The 19,181-nt window shown below is 39.4% G+C and overlaps 1 protein-coding gene across 3 annotated transcripts in view; it reads right to left on the reverse strand.

Moving 5' to 3' along the window:
- Positions 1–19,181, reverse strand: part of TENM1 (teneurin transmembrane protein 1) — a 563,665-nt gene that overhangs the window by 147,623 nt on the left and 396,861 nt on the right. For all 3 annotated transcript variants that reach the window (XM_061179128.1, XM_061179127.1, XM_061179126.1), the window contains exons 15-16: positions 17,633–17,849; positions 526–645 (exon numbers count right to left, since the gene is read on the reverse strand). In XM_061179128.1, coding sequence (XP_061035111.1) covers positions 526–645; positions 17,633–17,849 — 337 coding nt within the window. The remainder of the gene's footprint in view (positions 1–525; positions 646–17,632; positions 17,850–19,181) is intronic.

A 19,181-nucleotide genomic window follows, 5' to 3' on the forward strand; every position in this document is an offset into this window, starting at 1 on the left:
AGACACCAAGGGAAATTGGTTAAGCTGGCCATGCTTTTCGACCTGTTATAGCCTCTAGTAAAACATGCAGTCTAGGGAGGACGCATTTTTTTTTTTCTTTTAATGTCTTAATGTGGTTGAATTGTATACCTTTGGAAGAAAACTTTTGGACAACTTTATCTCTGAAATATTTTGAGGCTATCATGGAAAGAACAGCCTAGGTGTTCAATGCTTTATTACCTGCATCATCTCACTGGATTTTGAATCTGGATTTATAAATGATGAAGGCTTAGGTGAAGGGTAGACAACTTTCCACATGGCCAGGGTTTCAGGAAGACTTGACAGTAATAGTACAGGGTTGGTTAGAAGATAAACTTGGTTTGATTTAGATGGGGAATAGAGGAAACAAATAACGCCAATGACTTTTTTAGATACAGCTTGAAGGAAGATGGGCTTATAAACACTGTATCACTTGAGCCCTGGTTTGACTCATGGCTAGAAGTCGGTATTTGGCCCGCACAATGATCAGAAGCAATATTGACATACCTTCCATCTTGCCGGCTGATGGTAAACCCATAATCACTGTGGTGCAAGAAACTAACATTCACCCCTACTAGAGGGGTTCCATCTACAGCCATCACTTGGCCTCGGATCACACAAGCACGCCTGCAACACAAGATCAAAGGCAAATATAAAAGCATGCTGAAACTAGATTCTAGAAGCCAAGTTGGAGAAAGTTTGGAAAACACAGTTCAGTATAACAAAGAAACAATAATTTCACTAACGAGTAGTAACTTCTAATAACATTTTGGTGACGGTATGAATATCTTTTTTTACCAATAAAAATTGGGATTATACTCGGTATAGCTCTGAATCCTGATATTTTTAAGTTGGCAGTATATTATTAACATTGTCCAATGTAATTAGAAACTCCTTAATATATCATTTTGATATTAGATAATATAGCCCTAAAACAGTATTCCTTGTTTAATCCATTCCCTATTTTAGGATATTTAGTTGTTTCTTATTTTTTTCTGCATTGAATTTCTTATTATTTCCTTGGGAGATAGTCCTAGTCGTGGAAAGATACTTTTCTCCTATTAAAATTAATTAAAATGAAAATTAGTTAATACATAAATACACTGTAGACGTGACTAAAGTCCCTGCTGACCACCTCCCTCCCAGTTCCCGGTCTTCTCCCCAGAGGTAATCAGCAATATCATTTTGTTGAGGGCATTTTCTATGCATTTACATACATAGGTGTGAAGACTTTTAAGGCTCTTAATACATATTGCCAAATTGCTTTTTCTGGAAAAATAATTTAAAAAAAAAAAAAGCAGACTTAGTTGGGCAAGTTTTAGCAGTTAAAGTCTGCAAAAGAGACATAGTCCCTGACTATATAGTACCATGTTTCTCTGGCCTGATTGAAATAAAATGTTTCAGGAGATTTTCCCTTTAAACAAACGAGTTTCATCTTTGCCAAATAAGGGGATTCCATTAGACTAGCCCTTAACAGAGCTGTCTCCCAGGGACATAGTCCACTAAAACGAGTATACTTTCAGCTCTAGCTTGGCCAACAAGTTGTAACAAAGTTTAGGAACTTGGCAGTTAAGAAGGCCCAGAGGCAACCCCCAAGCACAGATTTTTCACTTGTCTGTTGTTATTGGGGTTGGGGGGAAGGGGTCTCACCAGAGTCCAGTCCTAGCCTTGGCAGCCCTGAGCTCTAGAACGTGCATTTTATAGCTGGAGCTGGTAGGGTTGAAGAGGTTGGGCAGGGTCAATGATTTTTCCTAGGGCATTAATGTCATTTTTTTCACCAAGTGAGATTCAGGGTATCCAGGCAAGCTCAATCTTGGATTAAAAGGGGCCATGTTATTTGGGTAAACATGACTTTCCAAAGTAACCATAATAATTCCACCCTGGCATTATACACTCTTTCAATCAGCAAGTCAAGGCAATGTGTCTAAAGGCTCGTGGCCACAAAGATCGTTCAAGAGAAAAAAAAAACTGTGAAAAAGCAAAAGACAGTTACCAGCCAAAGCTTGTGTTATATGTTATAGCCAATAAACATCACTACTAAATTCTATTGCAATCAGAGGAACTGGGATATGTTATACTGATAGGATTTATCCTGCATCACCTAAAGCCTTCCCCCAACACAAACTATAAGCCATTAAGTATTGCACAAAGCTAAGCTAGTATAATTGTTGCTATTAGTGTCTTTACTGAGCTCTTCAGACCGACATTCCTAGTTCTGACATAAATTAGTGGGTTTCTTCTTTCCAATGAGCTGTCCATCTTGTGAATTCTGTAAATAATGTTTCTGAATGGCATGCAAATAGCACACTGGCACTTGCTTTGCCTTGTCTGATTCTTCCAGTTCCTTTTTGGGGAGATTTTGAAATTGTGAGATTTTGAAATCCCATTTGTTCTAATAGAGAAGATATTTGAAAGTCACCGAGTTCTGGATTTTGAACTAATCCTGACAGATCTGGTCCCTGGTTCTAAATCCAATGTAACAAGACATGAAAAGAGAAGGATGTCTCTAGTTTTATACAGTAACATTTTGAAGGTCTTTACAAAGCAAAATTTGACAAACTGGGTATAGATTAAGTAGAAACCAGCTGAGAAAATCTCCTGCAAACTACATAGGGATCGGAGCCAGAGGGGCTGAGAAGAGACGTGCCTTAGTGAGGCCACCTTCATTTGAAGATCAGTTCAACATTGCTTCCTGAGCCCTATGTGCTGATGGCTTTTGTGGGGGTGTGGTGGGGGTAATTATGAACTTGCCAAGGCTTTACCAGTTAACAAGGTGGGCTTTTCAACAATGATGCCTACTTAGGTGGTCGCTGATTGCCTATCGGCAAGACAATTCTACACCCGCTTATTTTATTTGTTCACATTAATCTAGACATTGTGTCTTCCCACAGCTGTACTAGGCTCAATTATTTTTGTTTTTATTTTGTGAAGCCTAGTTGACATTATTTGCTCATATTTTACGACAGACACAGACCTGTCTCTTCTCTTTGCTGCTCTTTTATTTTCTATACAGCTTATATTTATGAAGGATCCAGGCTGGTGAGTGAAAGTCTCATAAAAGTCATCATTATTCTGTGCACTTCTCTTGTATTCTTCTCTTCCTTCATTCTGTATCTCATCCAGAGTAGACTTGTCTTTTGACTCCTCTGCTCTTTAATATTCCTCATATTTTATGAAGCACACAGATTTGTGTGATAACGACTCATCAAAGTCATCATTATTCAAGACTTTGTCTACCTGTTCTTCTTCTCATTCGTTTCACTCATCGTTCATAAATAATGCGCAGACTTGTCTTTCAACTTCCCTACTTTTTTTATTCCTCATATTTTATGATCCACACCAACTTACAGCATATGATAAAGCCCCATAAAACTTATTCTTCTACATTTATCAGCACTGAACTCTCTTTGTAACGTATTAGACTTTAAATGTTCTAAGATTCCCTGTATCTTGCTGCATTTGCTTCCATTATTTACACACTCCATGTCATCCATTTTTCACAAGAATAACTCTTAGCTCCTTTCATTCCTGGGTTACTAGTACTTACTATAATCTTTGACCAACATCAGTCATCCTGCGTCAGTATAAGTTGTCTAAATTTCGGGACGGTATTATTCTTTTTTAATTGGCAGTAATTTGGATTGGCACTGCATGCAGAAACCTAGGAAACAAATCTTCTCAGGCAAACTCTCCATTTCAAAAAGAATGCTCTCAAGTCTGCTCGCTTCCCCAGGCTACTCCAGCTCCAGATGGCCCTTAGGGAACCTTCAGATATAGTCTTGGCAGATATGGTATATTGTGCCACTTCATACAGCACAACTGCCACTTTGTGTGCTCCAGCTTCTAAACTCAATTTTCTTCATAATTGTGCGTGGTAGCCTTGTATCTGCTTTATTTTTCCTGATTTACGCAACCACTAAAATATACTTTCTCCCCCATGTATATAATCTGTTTGTTTATGTTTCCAATATCCACGGTGGCCTGCATAATTCACCTTTTTCCTAGGTTAGATCCTTGCTGAAGTAGTGAGGTGTCTATGGCTGGGGTCTGTCTTCAGTAATCCCACACTCCTACTTTCCATGTTTTTTGTCATGCCCAGTTGCGGTGCCTCCCTGTTTCCTGTCCAGCTTCTTCAAATCACCCTTTAAGTGAGGCAGTCATACTTGGCCTGTCCTTGGTCTGTCCTGAGGAAACATCTTGAACTCTTAAACTTTTGCCACATGAAAAAGTTCAGCGTTGAGTCCTAAACCTTTAAGGACCTGTCTTTTCCTGAAACTTTTTCAATTAAATAATATACGGAACTCTTCTGAACCTTTCAAACTAGATTACAGAAGCTACTGTCTGGACTATCATGAAGCTGGCCCTGCACATGTGTAGAGCAGGTATGTGCCCAGTGTGACTGTCTTTTGTGTTGGTTGTGTGTGTGTGTTTGTGTACTCTCAATGGCGGGTACTGCATGCTTTCCATCTTTGCCCGGGGCTCTCCTTCTTTGATCCACAGACTTGGATGGGATATTTTGCTTCCTTGAACCTCTAAAAACAAGGACTTCTCCCTGCTATTGTGGGTTAGAGCAAGATAACTTGAACTTGGGTGAACGTGTCCAATGTGACTTTAAAAACATGTATGGGGAAGATCACCCCTCACAAGTGTCTCTTTTCTTGTTCTCTGGACAATACAGGCCAAGCTGTCTACCTGCTGTCACTATGCTAAAGCAGCAACCTCAGAGGAACTGCTTCTCCCTTTAACTAAATGCTGAATCCTCTAGGTGTTTGGAGCTTGGTCTGAAGAACAGGGCATCATGGGAAATGCAAGTCAGAATACACTTTACCGAGAGCCTTATTTAACTAACAAGCTGCTTGTTAGACAGTTCTGACGTAAAAGGTCTAATTCATTCTGTATTTGCTATTTTCGTGGCATAGTCAAATTATCCCTAGCCTTCAATAAATTCTTGGTTTCATTTTCCTCTTCCCTTTGTTGTCTTTTGTCTTCGGTGTCAAATTTCCAATATTCATTCAACACCTCAGGCAAAAAACATTAACCTCAAGCACAAAAGTTGGTTTGAAAAACAAGGCTGAAAACTAAATTGCTGAAAGAAGATGTAATTTACTGCATGGTATTTCTGATTAAAATCTTTCGTAAGGAAGATGAGGCTCAAGGGCTAGGGAAGTTAGAGCTATTTGCTTTTGTTGCTAACAGGAGCATAAGCAACCTTTGAAGGGTAACATTCACAATCAAGGACCTGGCCAGCAGGGGATCTAGCAGCAGGTGGACAGGTTAGGTTGTTTTTTCCACAGGAACAGATGAAATCCTTTCCACGGCTGACAGCTCTGGTCAAGAGATAGCATTGAGAAGGACTGGGCTGAGAGAGGCTATGTGAATCCTCTGCTCAGTGGCGTTGGAATCCTGCCCTGTAAATTCCTCTATGAGTTGTCAGTTGGTTCAAATCTCCAAGGGACAGAAACCTGCTGCATATGAGGTGTGGTTTCATGGTTCTCCTGACATCTTCTCCGCGGGCTTATTATACCGTAACGTTCCACAGCTGTAGATTGTGTCATTTGGGCTAAATCACTGCTGCTTCTGGGGGCGCTACTGGAATGCAAATACCTCTGAGCGGTTGGAACAAAGGGCTTATGATGCCCTCTTATCCACCGTGGCACACGATGAATAAAGGATCTTCTTTTAAGAGTGTAATTTTGGGACTGTAGTATTGGTCCTCAGTCCTTTCTGGTTATCTTTCTCTCGTATACACCAGTGACTCTCAAACTCGATCATGCACCAGAATCACCTGGAAGGCTTGTTAAAACACAGACTGCTGGGCCTGCCCTCCAGAGTTTCTGACTCACAGGTCTGGAGTGGGGCCTGAGAATTTGCATTTCTTGCAAGTTCCCAAGTGATGTTGATGATGTTAAAGACAGAACTTTAGGGAAAGCAAAAACAGTATATACTCAGCCAATTAAGGTGTATGAACTCCTGAGGAAGGAGCCAGGAGGCGTAAACCATATGTATAAAGGCAGGCAAGTCACCAACTGGTTCACAATCTCACCATTATGAAATCTGTGAGGCATGAATTTTTAATACTTCCATACAAACCTCTGGAATAGGGTTTGCAAAACTGCAGTTTGGGGAGTCATGTTGAAACTTCATGACAAAGTGGTGGTTGGACTATAAGATGAACTGTAGGATCCCTTCAAACCCAGAGATTATGAAATGGAAAAATATGTCTTAACCTGATTTATCTGTCCCAAATAAATGTTAATTTCTTCCCCAGCCCTATTATTCTCATTAGTGCTCATATCTGTGCTATCGCACTTGTCATAGCCTGTCTTGGATGAGAGTTATAGGTCTGTCTTTCTTATTAGATAGTCACTCCAGGGTAAGGACGGTATGATTTTCCTCTGTCCTTCCCAGTGCCTCGTGTACACAGCATGTGCTCAAGAAAGTTCCATCGAATTTCAACTCAAATATTTTTATATGAAGTTGTAAAATACTTCCAGCCTATCCCACAGCACTACTTCGAGGGTTTCAGAGACCACTTTGAGGTTCCTGTGTAACAGTTCATTTATTAGAAGCCAGCATTCTGGATTGTGAATTACGACCTTCTCATCATGAGAGTTTTGTCTGATAATTGACTACTTCAGGGAATTAAATAGTACCCCTGTGATTGGAAAGAATGAATGAATAGTCCTCCTCAAATGCTTAATTTATGAACACTAACCCCATTATTCCCTTATGTACAACCATGTAATTACAATTTGGTATTTCCTAACTCAAATACATTTGAGAGTTCTAACATTCAGATATTTTGGGGGTTTCCACACATCACATGCTAGTTTTTTTTGATATATGTTATCTAAGCTGGTACAGTACCATGAAAACATTTATTTCTATAGCATAAACCTGTTTTCACGTTCTGAAAATGTGAATGCAGTGAATGTTCATATGCAAACCCAATAAAATCTCATTAGTTTTTAGTTAAATAGAGCAGGCTGATTTAATCCTACTCAGTTGGTCACTAGCCCAAATAAATAATACCTACCAAATGGGTAACATTAAAAGCAGCTGGGAGCATTACCCATCAACATTCTAGGACTTTGGGAAAGGTGGTGCTATTGCAAATGCAGATAGCTTTTTAAGCAGAATTATTTTCCTCATGGCTAGTGATGTTTCAAGTAAAACAAAATGGGGGCACTCACCCTGAGGTAGGGTGCCTATTTTCCCATCTGCCCTGGTAATTGCTTGTCAAAAGTAGGCTTGCTTTGGATGCCTGAAATCCCCGAAGTAATGGGAAAAAGATCAAGTGTTTTGAAGCAATAAGAAAACTGACAACACAGTCACATTTTCAGGACTGCAGAAGTGCCAGTTTGCTTCATTTAGACACATGATTATTTTTGTCCAGAATTTGAATCCTGAAATATTTGCCCTGGAAGCCCATGCAACTCTTGAATAGTCTCAAGTTTTATTTTATTTTTTTGGTTGGTTTGTTTTTGTCCTGTTTTCCACATTACTCAAATGGTTTATCTTTGTAATCAGCCTTATGGGGTTTTGTTAACCTCATTAACCTTTCCTGTCACTTCTCTGTGAATCTGCCCTTCAAATAATGGATAGTCGTTAAATACAGGGCAAGTCTGTCTTGTTGGCTATAGGCTGGCCATGGATTACTCTTCCCTCCAAGAGGAAAAAGTGTGGCCTAACTGTCCACGCCAGTTTTAGCTCTGGCTTGTTAATAATCATTGATGTGACTTTTCCTAAGAAATGGGATTACTCTCAGCCTCCTTTGTTCCTTATGGAAAGTGAGAGTGATAGTTCTTCCCTGTCTTATCCCCAGTCACCTCACAAAGATGCTGTAACAGTAAAGTAACCCAGTAAAGTGATTGTCTTTTGAACTGGACCTTTCAAATTATATTCTATTATGTAACCTACATATATAAAATATATATATATATATATATATATATATGTGTGTGTGTGTGTGTGTGTGTGTTTGTATAAATAAGATATTAAGCACTTACTATGAGTCAGGTACCATGCCAGGCACTTTCCTTATTTTATTTCACTTACCATCAATATAACCCTGCGTAGGTACTACTATTAGCCTGTTTTAAAAAATGAGGAAACACATTCAGAGAGGTTAAAAAAATTGCTCAAGGGGCTTCCCTGGTGGCGCAGTGGTTGAGAATCTGCCTGCCAATGCAGGGGACACGGGTTCGAGCCCTGGTCTGGGAAGATCCCACGTGCCGCGGAGCAACTGGGCCCGTGAGCCACAACTACTGAGCCTGCGCGTCTGGAGCCTGTGCTCCGCAACAAGAGAGGCCGCGATAGTGAGAGGCCCGCGCACCGCGATGAAGAGTGGCCCCCGCTCGCCACAACTAGAGAAAGCCCTCGCACAGAAACGAAGACCCAACACAGCCAAAAATAAATAAATTAATTAAATATAAACACTGGGTTCAATTAACTGCCCATCCATTAAAAAAAAAAAAGCTATCTTTGCTCCTTCTGTTCATTGGCCAGCCAAATACTTTAAAAAAAAAAAATTGCTCAAGATAACGCAGCTAGTAAGTGGTAGAAATGGTGGACGTCTTTTGACCTGGACTCTAAATGGCCTAAGCTGTAGATATTTTTGGTCAAGATGTAAATAATGTGGCTACAGATGAAAAGAAAGTGCTCACCCACAAAGGTGGCGCTATCCATAGGATGTCACTACTTTGTAGACATTTACCAGCTGCTGAGCACTTTCTATGTGCAGGGTGTATGGTGGAGATGCACCACAAGATGTCATTCGTTCTTTCTCCCTAGACTTGCATTGACTCTGCCCTCGCCAGGGACAAGATGACAGAACTAGCTAGAGTCACTGCAAGCAAATCGTATGGCTGAGAAGTAGGTATTAAGTATTTGAGCCTTTCGAATTTCAATCCTAATTGAGCAGTAAGTAAGTTAGATAAAATATTAGAAGACACCTATTCACACCGAGATAAGCTGTAGACAGCTACTGGTCTTACTAATCACCATTATTAAGCACCTCAGAACATCTGAGTTTCAAAATATCACAAATAATCAATTGAACAGCTTTTGAAAGATTTGTGCTCAGATTTCTTTGCCCAAGAGCATTTGCAAAGAAGTGAAAGTCACACATTCTTTCTTTTTTGGTACCTTTAGGTGTTGACTGCTGATTTCAGGAGCTAGTCAGCACTATAAATCTTGGAACCTTCAGCACTTTGTAAGTTTTTAAATGTGTCTTGAACATGTTTCCTGAACTTTAGCATTAGACAAAATAGTTGTCTGAAAATCAGGACATCCCATCTTCACACATGTAACACCTTTCACATAAATGAGATCAAAGTGCTTTATTAGCAAGTAGCAACAATCTTACTTCTCACTTGGGACAACTACAGAAGTGATAAGCAAAGGAGGTTGCTTAGGAAAAGCAACATGGGAAGACAGACAGACTCACAAGGAATCATGGCAGAGCCAAACCACTCTTGGGTCCCTTTTCCAAATGTGGGCAGGTTATGTGCAGTGCCTCACTTTAGAAAGGAAGGTGAACACAAGATAGATTTGCAGGTGCTGATGCCTTAGAAAGAGCTTCTCCCAGTCCTTAGTTTATTCAATTTATTCAGCAATTGTTGCATTGTGTGTTTATCAACCCCTAGTTGTGTACCTGATATAATGTCTTTCACATTCTTAAGATTAAAAATACACAAAGATTTGCCATTAGTAAGTATACTTGGAGGTCCTTAACTACTAGATTCATGAAAAAGTTAAACACAAAGCATATGAATTCAAATTTGTTCCTCAGCAAAATTATGAATGATTAGGTACAGGCCTTCTGGGGGATACCTGTACATAGACTGTGAATGTTAACTCAATGAATGCTTTAATATTGTAATAACATTGCATATCCTTATAAATATTCTAAAATATAAGCTTTCTTTACCTCTTCTTTTTCATAATACCAAATCAGGATGTGGTTTCTATGTATCTGATTTCTTTTAGGGTCAACACTAATTGATGACAATCTGCTATTTTTAAAAATTCTTTTCATGACTTAAATGGTCGAGGGCTGTTGCTGATTTCTCTTTCTAGAGGCCATTCAGTTTGTCTGAGGTATTCAGTTTTTCTCAATGTATTCCTGAAGGACAGGCACCCCATCCATTTATCAGTAAAACCTGGTACAATAACCAGTATGTAGTAATTCCTTGAGAAAGGTTTGTTCTACCTTTCTGTTTCACACAATGCCACAGAATCTTGATTCAGTGGGCCCTAAAAGTGACAGCCAGGCTCTGGATTGTGTGATAAGCTGCTGCAGAAGGGTCCAGGTGGCAGGAAACATTCTTGCCAAGATCATCTAACATATAGATGAATGCTATGAGCTCTCTGCTCTAGTGTCATCTGCCCAGAGAGGATTTCCCGGACCACTCTGTCTAAAATGGTCACTCTCTGTCCCTAAATTTTCTTTATCTCATTTGACAGTACTTATACCTACCTGACATTTACCTTTTTCATTATTGTCAGTTTTCCTCACTAGACTGTATGGGGAAGGCAATTTTTCTGCTGCAGGCCAGAGCCTAGGACAGTGCCATTACACGAACCAAGTAAACACTGCCATGTTCATCAATCTCAAGAGTGAAATGATTAATCTTCCCCAATGTGGATTATCTTGAAAGAAACTGTAGGTTCTATCACTACAAATGACGCCAAAGTGTGGTTAAATGGGAATTTTTTTCAGTGTGGTAAATGGGAATTTTTTTGGATGATTGTTTTTTCCCCTTGAATTCATCTGTTTAACACAAACATTTCAAATTATACTAAAATTATTTATAGGCCCAGATGTCAAAGGATGAAACTTCCTGCAAATAGTTAAGCTGCTCACCGTCCAAATAAGCTTTGTATTTTTTCTTGCAAGTCATCCAAGAGTCTCCTGTGAGTATCAATTTTAGCAGCTCCTCAAGCTCCCCTGAGTCAATTAGTCCCATCCCTGAGTTTCTGCTGAAAACTTCCAGGTCAGTCTCACTTCTGTAATTGTTTAATGACTTTGTCTCATTTGCTAGAATACCTTGTCTTACATCCATTACAGTTACCTGACTGCTTCATCAAAGCAGTCGAATTTGGGACCCTGAGTTGATGAACCCCAAGCTCCCTGATGTTCCATTATCCACAGAATTTATTGCAATTTGTAATTCATTTAATTCTTTATGTATCTACTTGATGTTTTGACTGCTTCCACCACTAGAATGTAAAGGGAGTTCTGTGAATAAGGGGACTCTGTTTCGTTTGTTTACCTCCACCTGCACAGTTCCTGGCACAGAGTGGGTGACTCAAGAAATATCTGTTGAATAAATGAGTGAATACATATCCTCATCACTTTATAAAAATGAGTTGATAGGAGGATATTAGATTACATTAGAGACAGCAGAGGACTTTGGTATCTCTTGTAGAGAAATTTAAAGTTCTCAGTTACTCTGGAAATACTAATATTTCAATAAAATGTACATTTTAAAAAACAATAATTTGTATCTGTCAAGTATGGTTATTCTTAAGTCTTCATCAAATCCGAGATCAACAGCAATGATCATCTTCCTGCAACCTTCGCCTTAACCTCATTCTTGATTTAATAACTCATTTTGCCATTCACAGGATTTCAAATGGTATACGTTCCCAGATCAATTAAGTGCAGAAAGGCATATTTTATTAAACAAGTTATGATAGTAATCATGGCTGTTGCCAGGTATCATGAATAATCAGGTGCATGAGTCAAGATTTCATTATTGAATGGGGTATAGTAAAGGAAGGGAAGGACTTGGGTAGGTAAGGAGTTTGCCAAGAATGCCATGCTCAAGGCATTTGTGGTACCTCAATTTGTTTTGGGGTGCTTGTCTTTGGTTTTCTCATGAGCTGGAACACCAAAGTGAACCAGTTCACAGCAGTATTCCTACTGACTTCCTGATATTACTCCTTATTTTCTAATTTTTTCTTGGTTTCAAATTTTGATTATCTAGCCCACTGAAGGCAGAGAGGATTATTGATGCTTACACAAAGTTATAAATGATGTCAATTATGGACAGGCTCTGGCAGTGGTGGAATGTCTCATAAGTTAAAGAAAAAGAGTAATTACTTTGCTACTGTTATATAATCACTTCATCTTTTATGAATTTGTTCCTGTGCTATTTGGAGAACAGTAATCTTACCTTTAGGCTGCTTCTACATTTGGGAATTGACTTATTTGAGGTCCTAATATCAGTGTGTTCTAGGCAACCAGAAAGAGTTTTTCATTAGCAAATATGAGAAGAGCACTTCAATATCACTACAACTAAGCCACTCACTCATTCACTCATTTTCTTACCAATTTTCTGCCAGATGCTGTGTTCGGATCTGGGGATACAGTGGTATGGTAGATTAAGGATGGCCACAAATTCTTTGATACTTCTCTCCGCTAGAGGTAGGATTTATGACCCTCCCTTTGAATCTGGACAAGCTCTGTGACTACTTTGATAAACAGTATATAACACAAGGGACACTGGGACAATTTCTGGACCCAGGCCTTAAGAGACTGGCATCTTGTTGTTTCCTGTCTCTCGGAACGCTCCCTCTTGGAGCCCTGAGCCACCATATTAGAGCTCTGACAAAGTCGAGACTGGCTGCCATGCCCATAGGAAACCCAAGTAGAGAGGCTGTAGGTAGAAAGAGGGATTCCTGGCTGCTGTCCAGCTGTTCCAGCCCCCAGCTATTTGAGTTATCCCAGCTGAGAGCCCAAATATCATGGAGAAAAGACAAGTCATCCTGGCCATACCCTGTCTGAATTTCTTTCTTTTTTCCCTGCCCGGGAAAAAAGAAAAGAATTTCTTTTCTTTTTTCTAACCCATAGAATCATGAAATGTAATCATAATAAATTGTTTTAATCCATTATGTTTTGGTGTAGTGTGCTACACAGTGATAGATAATCAAAACAGGGAGAGAACAAATCAGACTTGATCCTTGTCCTCAAAGAACTTAGATTTTAGCAATGAGGACAGTTCAGAACTTAAATATTGCACATCCCAGTGTGGAGCAAGAAATTGAAATACAGCAACTTCACAGAAAGTTATGACTAGAAGAAACCTATCATCCTGCTCAACCTCTTCATTTTGTAGCGTGTTAACAGTGCTGTCATGTGCTTAGTGCTGGATTAAGTTTGGTCTCAACTCTAGAACTTTTCAACTAAGGCTAGGGATCCCACCAGGAGCAGGCACAAGAGGCGGCCACAACCACACCCAGCAGCATTGCTGCAAAGTTTTAGATCTTTAAATTGTTCTTAAAACTTACTCTACGTGACCAACAATCGTCAAATGCCTCTCAACATACACATCTTTCTCATAGAAAGTGGACATTTTGCTTCTACTATGGTGGGACCTGGGGTTTATCACTCTAAGATGTGAGGCAGAATGCACACCAACTTATTCATGAGGTGTCCACAGGTCCCCCAGTGAACTAAGGGTGGAAATATCCTTCCATTAATGTGGTTTTTAGTTTATGTTTGGTCACTTTTCTTCTCTTTTTAAACCAACACAGCAAAGGTTCAAAAATTAAGTAAAGAGTTAAGACTGGATTTTTAAAGACTCTCAGGGAAACAGATCAGAAAGAAAAAAACGAACACTTGTGGCCTTTCCATGAAAAGCTATAGAAGCTGTGTAGTCCAGAGGTTATGAACTCACAGGCCAGCAGGGCCAGGCAGGACCTTAAAAGTGAGGGAAGTGAGTCAGGTGCAGGGGAAACAGTAAATGGTGAGCTAGAGAGGCATGTCATAGTCATTCCAGAGGGGTAACTGGCCCTCAGCTCTGGATGGCCTCTACCAGAGATGTCAAACTTTGTCAATTTTCTAGAGAAGGAAGACATTCCAATTTTTATGTTAGATCTCTTAGTTTCTAAATGTTGGGCCAAACAAAATACATCTGTGGGCTGATATTAAGCAATGCCTGATGTAGACACTTGACATGGATTGATGTGGGGATCAGCCTCTCGTGGCTACAAAACAGACAAATGAGTTTGGCCAGACCTTGCTGTCAGCAGTTGCACTAACCCCGGTAGGATTTTGTTTTTTAAATGCACTTCTCCATTAGTGATGATGAGTGAAATGTCTGGCTTTGCAAATTACTGCTGTCGTTTAGTTTAATGTACTCTTGTTTTTACATATTTATAAAAACCTTTTACATTATTAATAGTGATTAAATGCTTAGACACTGAAGATCAATAATGCTTCTGTTCACCTATTTACATTATTAAAAAGTAATAAGTCATACAGGGCACGTAGAATATGTGGTTTACTTTGTAGTCATGTTTGGAGTCGACTGAAAACAAGAAACTCAGGCTACAGGGTAAAATGTATTTAAGGAAAAAATGGTAACTGACTTGGGCTTGCTGGAGTCTCTACTGTGGGCAAGTGGCATGTTCCCAGTGACATTACACCATCAGAGGCACAGGAGGTCTACATTCCATGTGCTCTCACATGCCAGTGCAGCAAACTCAGAACAAGAAAGGCTAGCCTCACTTGGATGCACAAGGATGCACAGTTATTTAACCTTTATCTGTCCTTGCAACAGTTAGTCACCTATATGCCACCATCTTTAGCTCAAAGGCCTCTGATGGTGGCAACACTCAGCAGCAAGTCCTCCGTGCAGGTCACATTTTGCCAGTAGGCAAATGAGCCCCTTGGCAATGCCTTCTTCATCCACCTACTCAGCTATCGCTCAATTATGTGGCAAAAGCCAAAGAGGAGAATGGTTCCCCTGATTATAGTACCTAAGTGTTCTAGATCTGTCTGAGGAGAGCAACCCCACAGTCAGAGATGGATAAGGGTCATAAGTCTTCAGCAGAGCTTTCTAAGTAGCCAAAGTGGCTCAGCATAGTGGTTTAGAGGTCAGGCTCTCAGTATGAATCTGCTTGGTTTCAAATCCTGGCTCTGACACTCACTGGTTGTGACCTTGGGCAAGTGACTCACTTGAAATCTCAGTTCTTGTTTTCTCACCTGAAAAGTGGGGATCATAATGGTGCCTACCATATCGGGTTTTTGTAAGGATTAAATGAGATAACACATGTAAAAGCTTAGTAAGAGACCTGACACATAAGAAGTGCTTAATAACAATTTACACGTAGCAAAAGGCCTGTTTTACCAGTTGTTCAAAAGGGTTCTTCTACCAAGAAGCTCATTCCCATTGACTCGGAGTTTGTAAATAATGTCACTGAAATGTGTTAAAATGAGCTGGATTTTACAATATCACTTGGTTTCTAAGTTTCTTGTGTTAACCCAGATGTCATTCATCCAGTATAAATGAGATCTGAGTCACTAGGCTCATTTAAGGACAAGTTGAAATGGGGCAGCAGTGGTATAACAGAAAGATTACAAGAGTTGCTACAATACAAACTTGCTGGCTGTGTGATGTTGGGCAAGTTATTTAATCTCTCTGAAGCTCAATTTCCTCATATATAAAATGCACCAAGACAATACCTACTTCACAGGGATACTGTGAGGATAAGATGAAATAATGTATGTTTGAGAGCTGCACAAACTAAAAAGTACTATGGAGATGTAAGAGCTTGTACCTATTATTACTTATACTCTACGTGATCAGAGTTGGATTTATTTTATCCAGAGATAACCCAAATAATACTGTATGCATTGATTTTTTAAAGGAAATGTAGTTAGATTGCTTGTCCTCAACTGTTTCCCTTGGAAAAGGCCTGCACCTTTTCTGACAGATTAGACATGTGTGTCAGAGCAGAGACCACTGGATGAAGGAGACCGTTGTTCTGAATTCAAATGTGACTTACAGAGCCAAATGATAACTTGGAGCCTTTTACAAAAGAATGAGGAAAACTCAATCAAACCAGGAGGAGGAGAAGGGCATTAAGTACCACAAGTAATAGGCTTGTTCACTCTGTGAGTGGCTGGCAACGCTGCTGAAGCATGAAGCTGAACCGCAGGGGCTGGAGTTTCTCTTCACTTTTCTAAGTTTATTGCTCAAACGCCCTCCTCTGGATCACAATGACTTGGTTCCTGTCCCTCTCAGGTCCTGACTTTCTCCCTTTACTTGAGTTCAGTGAGTCATTTAATACATATCTCCATGTCATGGCGGTGGTTATTTCATTTACCTCTTTTTTTTCTTCTGGACTGACTTTTCCTTAAGCATGAAGAATGCTTTTTGTTTCCTTTGTTCCTCTGGTGTGCAATAAGTAAGGCTTCACTATCTCAAGAATTACTTTGACTACAGCCATTTGAAATTACCCCAGAGTTGTTATCGAGCTGGGGGAAATACTTCAAAATGGGGATGACTGAGTCTCTTGGGAGAAGGCAAACTTTGACTAGATCCCCTGGCAGAAAAGGCATTTCTTGTGATGCATTGGCAGTTGGTTTGGGGTTCTGTCAAAGATTTAAAAGGTTAGAACTGTACGTAATAAACATAATGAGAAAGTTTTAAGTTTCAATAACAGTTCTAGTGTACAATCTGTGAGAAGGATGCTGAGTGTTTTAAATTTCCACGCACATCATTTTTTTCCCTTTCCTAGTGTGTATAGGTCAAGATTGAGTTGTAGTTTTCTTAGATTATCACTCATATCAATATAAGCTCTTGACCGAGTTTTTCTTGGGGCCTGATAACACCCACCAGGATGCAACTGAGTGGGTGGGATGTAAACAGGAGCTCCTGGACAAATATTTCCCAAGTTTTTTTTTTTTTTTTAATTTCTGTTTGTAATAGTCTAGAAGCTAGTGAAATATGAGAAACAGAGTGAAGGGAAGAGTTTATATTCCATGCTTGGGGGAATATTTTTCTCTTTTTTCCTTTGGTCCTTGTTGTGTCTGAAGTGAACCTGCAGCTGCCACAGACATCTTCCTACCAACCTAAGAATGAAGCTTATGCTGAAGATGGTAGAATAGAGAAATGGAAAGGACCTGGGGCCTAGATGATGTTACTGAACCCTTAGGTCAGCCAACCCCCAAACCCCCCAACTGCTGGACTTTCTATTCTGAGAGATAAACATCCTTATAGTTTAATAACAATATTTAAACATGTTGAATTGTGGCATGAACAAGGCATGAACATTTTTAAGAGATCAGAAATGTTGACTTCAGTGACTTACTTATATCTAGTGCTAATGACTAAAATATATCATTGCTGAAGATGAAGCTGAGAAGAACAATGAGCAAATTCATGTTATTACACTTCAAATAAGTAAGTTAGTGTTTTAAAATTTCTTCATCTAATGGGTTGGACTTTGGCCTCAGGTCTTTAGTGACAATTCACGCATTTGAGCTTCCCTAGAAGACAGATTTTCACAAGTCTTGCATTTCACATTGGGACATCAGACTCACCCAACTCTTTCATATGGAAACATTTTACACCATGGAATAAAACTTAAAATTTGGCTTTTGAAATTCAAGAATTTTTCAAGGGATCAATCCAGAAGCTGAACAATAAATTTGTAAATTATACTTCTGTTTTTGTCATTAAAAGCCCCATTTATACTTTACTACAAATAATACACATCATGTGTTGTGTGTGTGTGTTTGTGTGTGTGTATCTTCCTTTCACGATTAAGGAAAAACATGACCACTGTTCATTAAGGAATAAAATAAATACATATATACCTGCTGTCAAATGAGATCTCTGTAGGAATGACATGAGTACTGTCCTTGCCAATGAGGAATTTGATTCGATCATAGAAGAGTCTTGAAGTGTGCTGAGAGAAGAGCGGTTGGCTTTGCTGAATGAGGTCAAGAGGATCTGGTGAGCCTTGGCAGAGAGGACTTACATAACAGTTGGTTTGTTGACAACAATCGGGGTCCACACAGTCAGTCAAACCATCTGAAAAGAAATTTTTGAAATTTAGTGTCAAGAGAAACAACATAGTTAATAACATGCACGAATGGAGCATTTGAAGAGAGTATTCTTTCTTTCTTCCTCAGCAAGACCATTCCTCCGGGATTGCAACTATTTCTTATAATTTTTTTGAATTTCTCACATCATGTACATTTATGAACACATAATTAACAAATGCTTGCCAACCTGAATTTGTATTTTTAAAAAATTCTCCCAATATACTTGTCTATTCCTAATTCCCACAATAGAAGCTGGTATTCTGATGGTGACAAAGTGTCTAAAGCAGGGCAGTGATTTTCAAATGTGTAGTCAATTACCTGGGGAGTTTATTAAATTTGTATATTCTTGAGTCCCGCCTATTGAAGCAGAATTTCTTCAGAGCCCAGGATTATGCCATATTTAATCTGAGTGATTCTGAGGCATACTAAATTTTCAGAACCACTTTTTTAGGAATCTGTAGAAGTGACTAGAGCTTACTTCTTCCTAACTGCAGTTATTTGAAGCAAATACTAAGAAATTTCCAGTATATAGTGATGAATGGCTCTCTTTCATTTCCTAGCCCTTCACCATTTACTCCAGACTCCTGAATCCATGGTTGTTCCAACAAATAAATCACATAAAAGCTTCATTCTTTGGTAGAGGAATGATGTGGGACACAGGGGTTACAGGAGGAGGGGAGACTGTTGAGAACCTGATATAGTTGTCCCTCGGTATCCGAGGGTGATTGGTCCCAGGACCCCCGCGGATACCCAAATCCGAAGATGCTCAAGTCCCTTATATAAAATGGCACAGTATTTGCACATAACCTATGCATATCCTCCCGTATACTTTAAATCATCTCTAGATTACTTATAGTACCTAATACAACGTAAATACCATGTACATAGTTGTAAATACAATGTAAATGCTATGTAAATAGTTATGAGGCATGCGCTAAATTAAAATTTTGCTTTTAGGAACTTTCTGGAATTCTTTTTTTTCCAAATATTTTTCATCCGTGGTTGGTTGGATCCAAGGATGCAGAACCTGAGGATACGAAGGGCTGACTGTAGGTGCACAACACTGTGTTAGGTGCTTGGGGAAGGAAAGAGGTAAAAAGAACCCTTTCCCTGTTTTTAGGAGCTCAGAACTTAGTAGGAGGAATAGGTGCATAAAACAGCTGACTCTTACACTAGTTAAACCTGCAATAAGTGTTATAAGAATTACGTGCAAAGAGAAGGGGTTGGAGTGATTATTTGAGCATATGGACACTTCATTCCACACCCAATAAGCAAAAAAAAAAAAAAAAAAAAAAAAATTAAAGCCCTTCCATGGTCC

Source organism: Eubalaena glacialis, chromosome X (genome assembly GCF_028564815.1).
Source record: "Eubalaena glacialis isolate mEubGla1 chromosome X, mEubGla1.1.hap2.+ XY, whole genome shotgun sequence".
Taxonomy (NCBI): Eukaryota; Metazoa; Chordata; class Mammalia; order Artiodactyla; family Balaenidae; genus Eubalaena; species Eubalaena glacialis.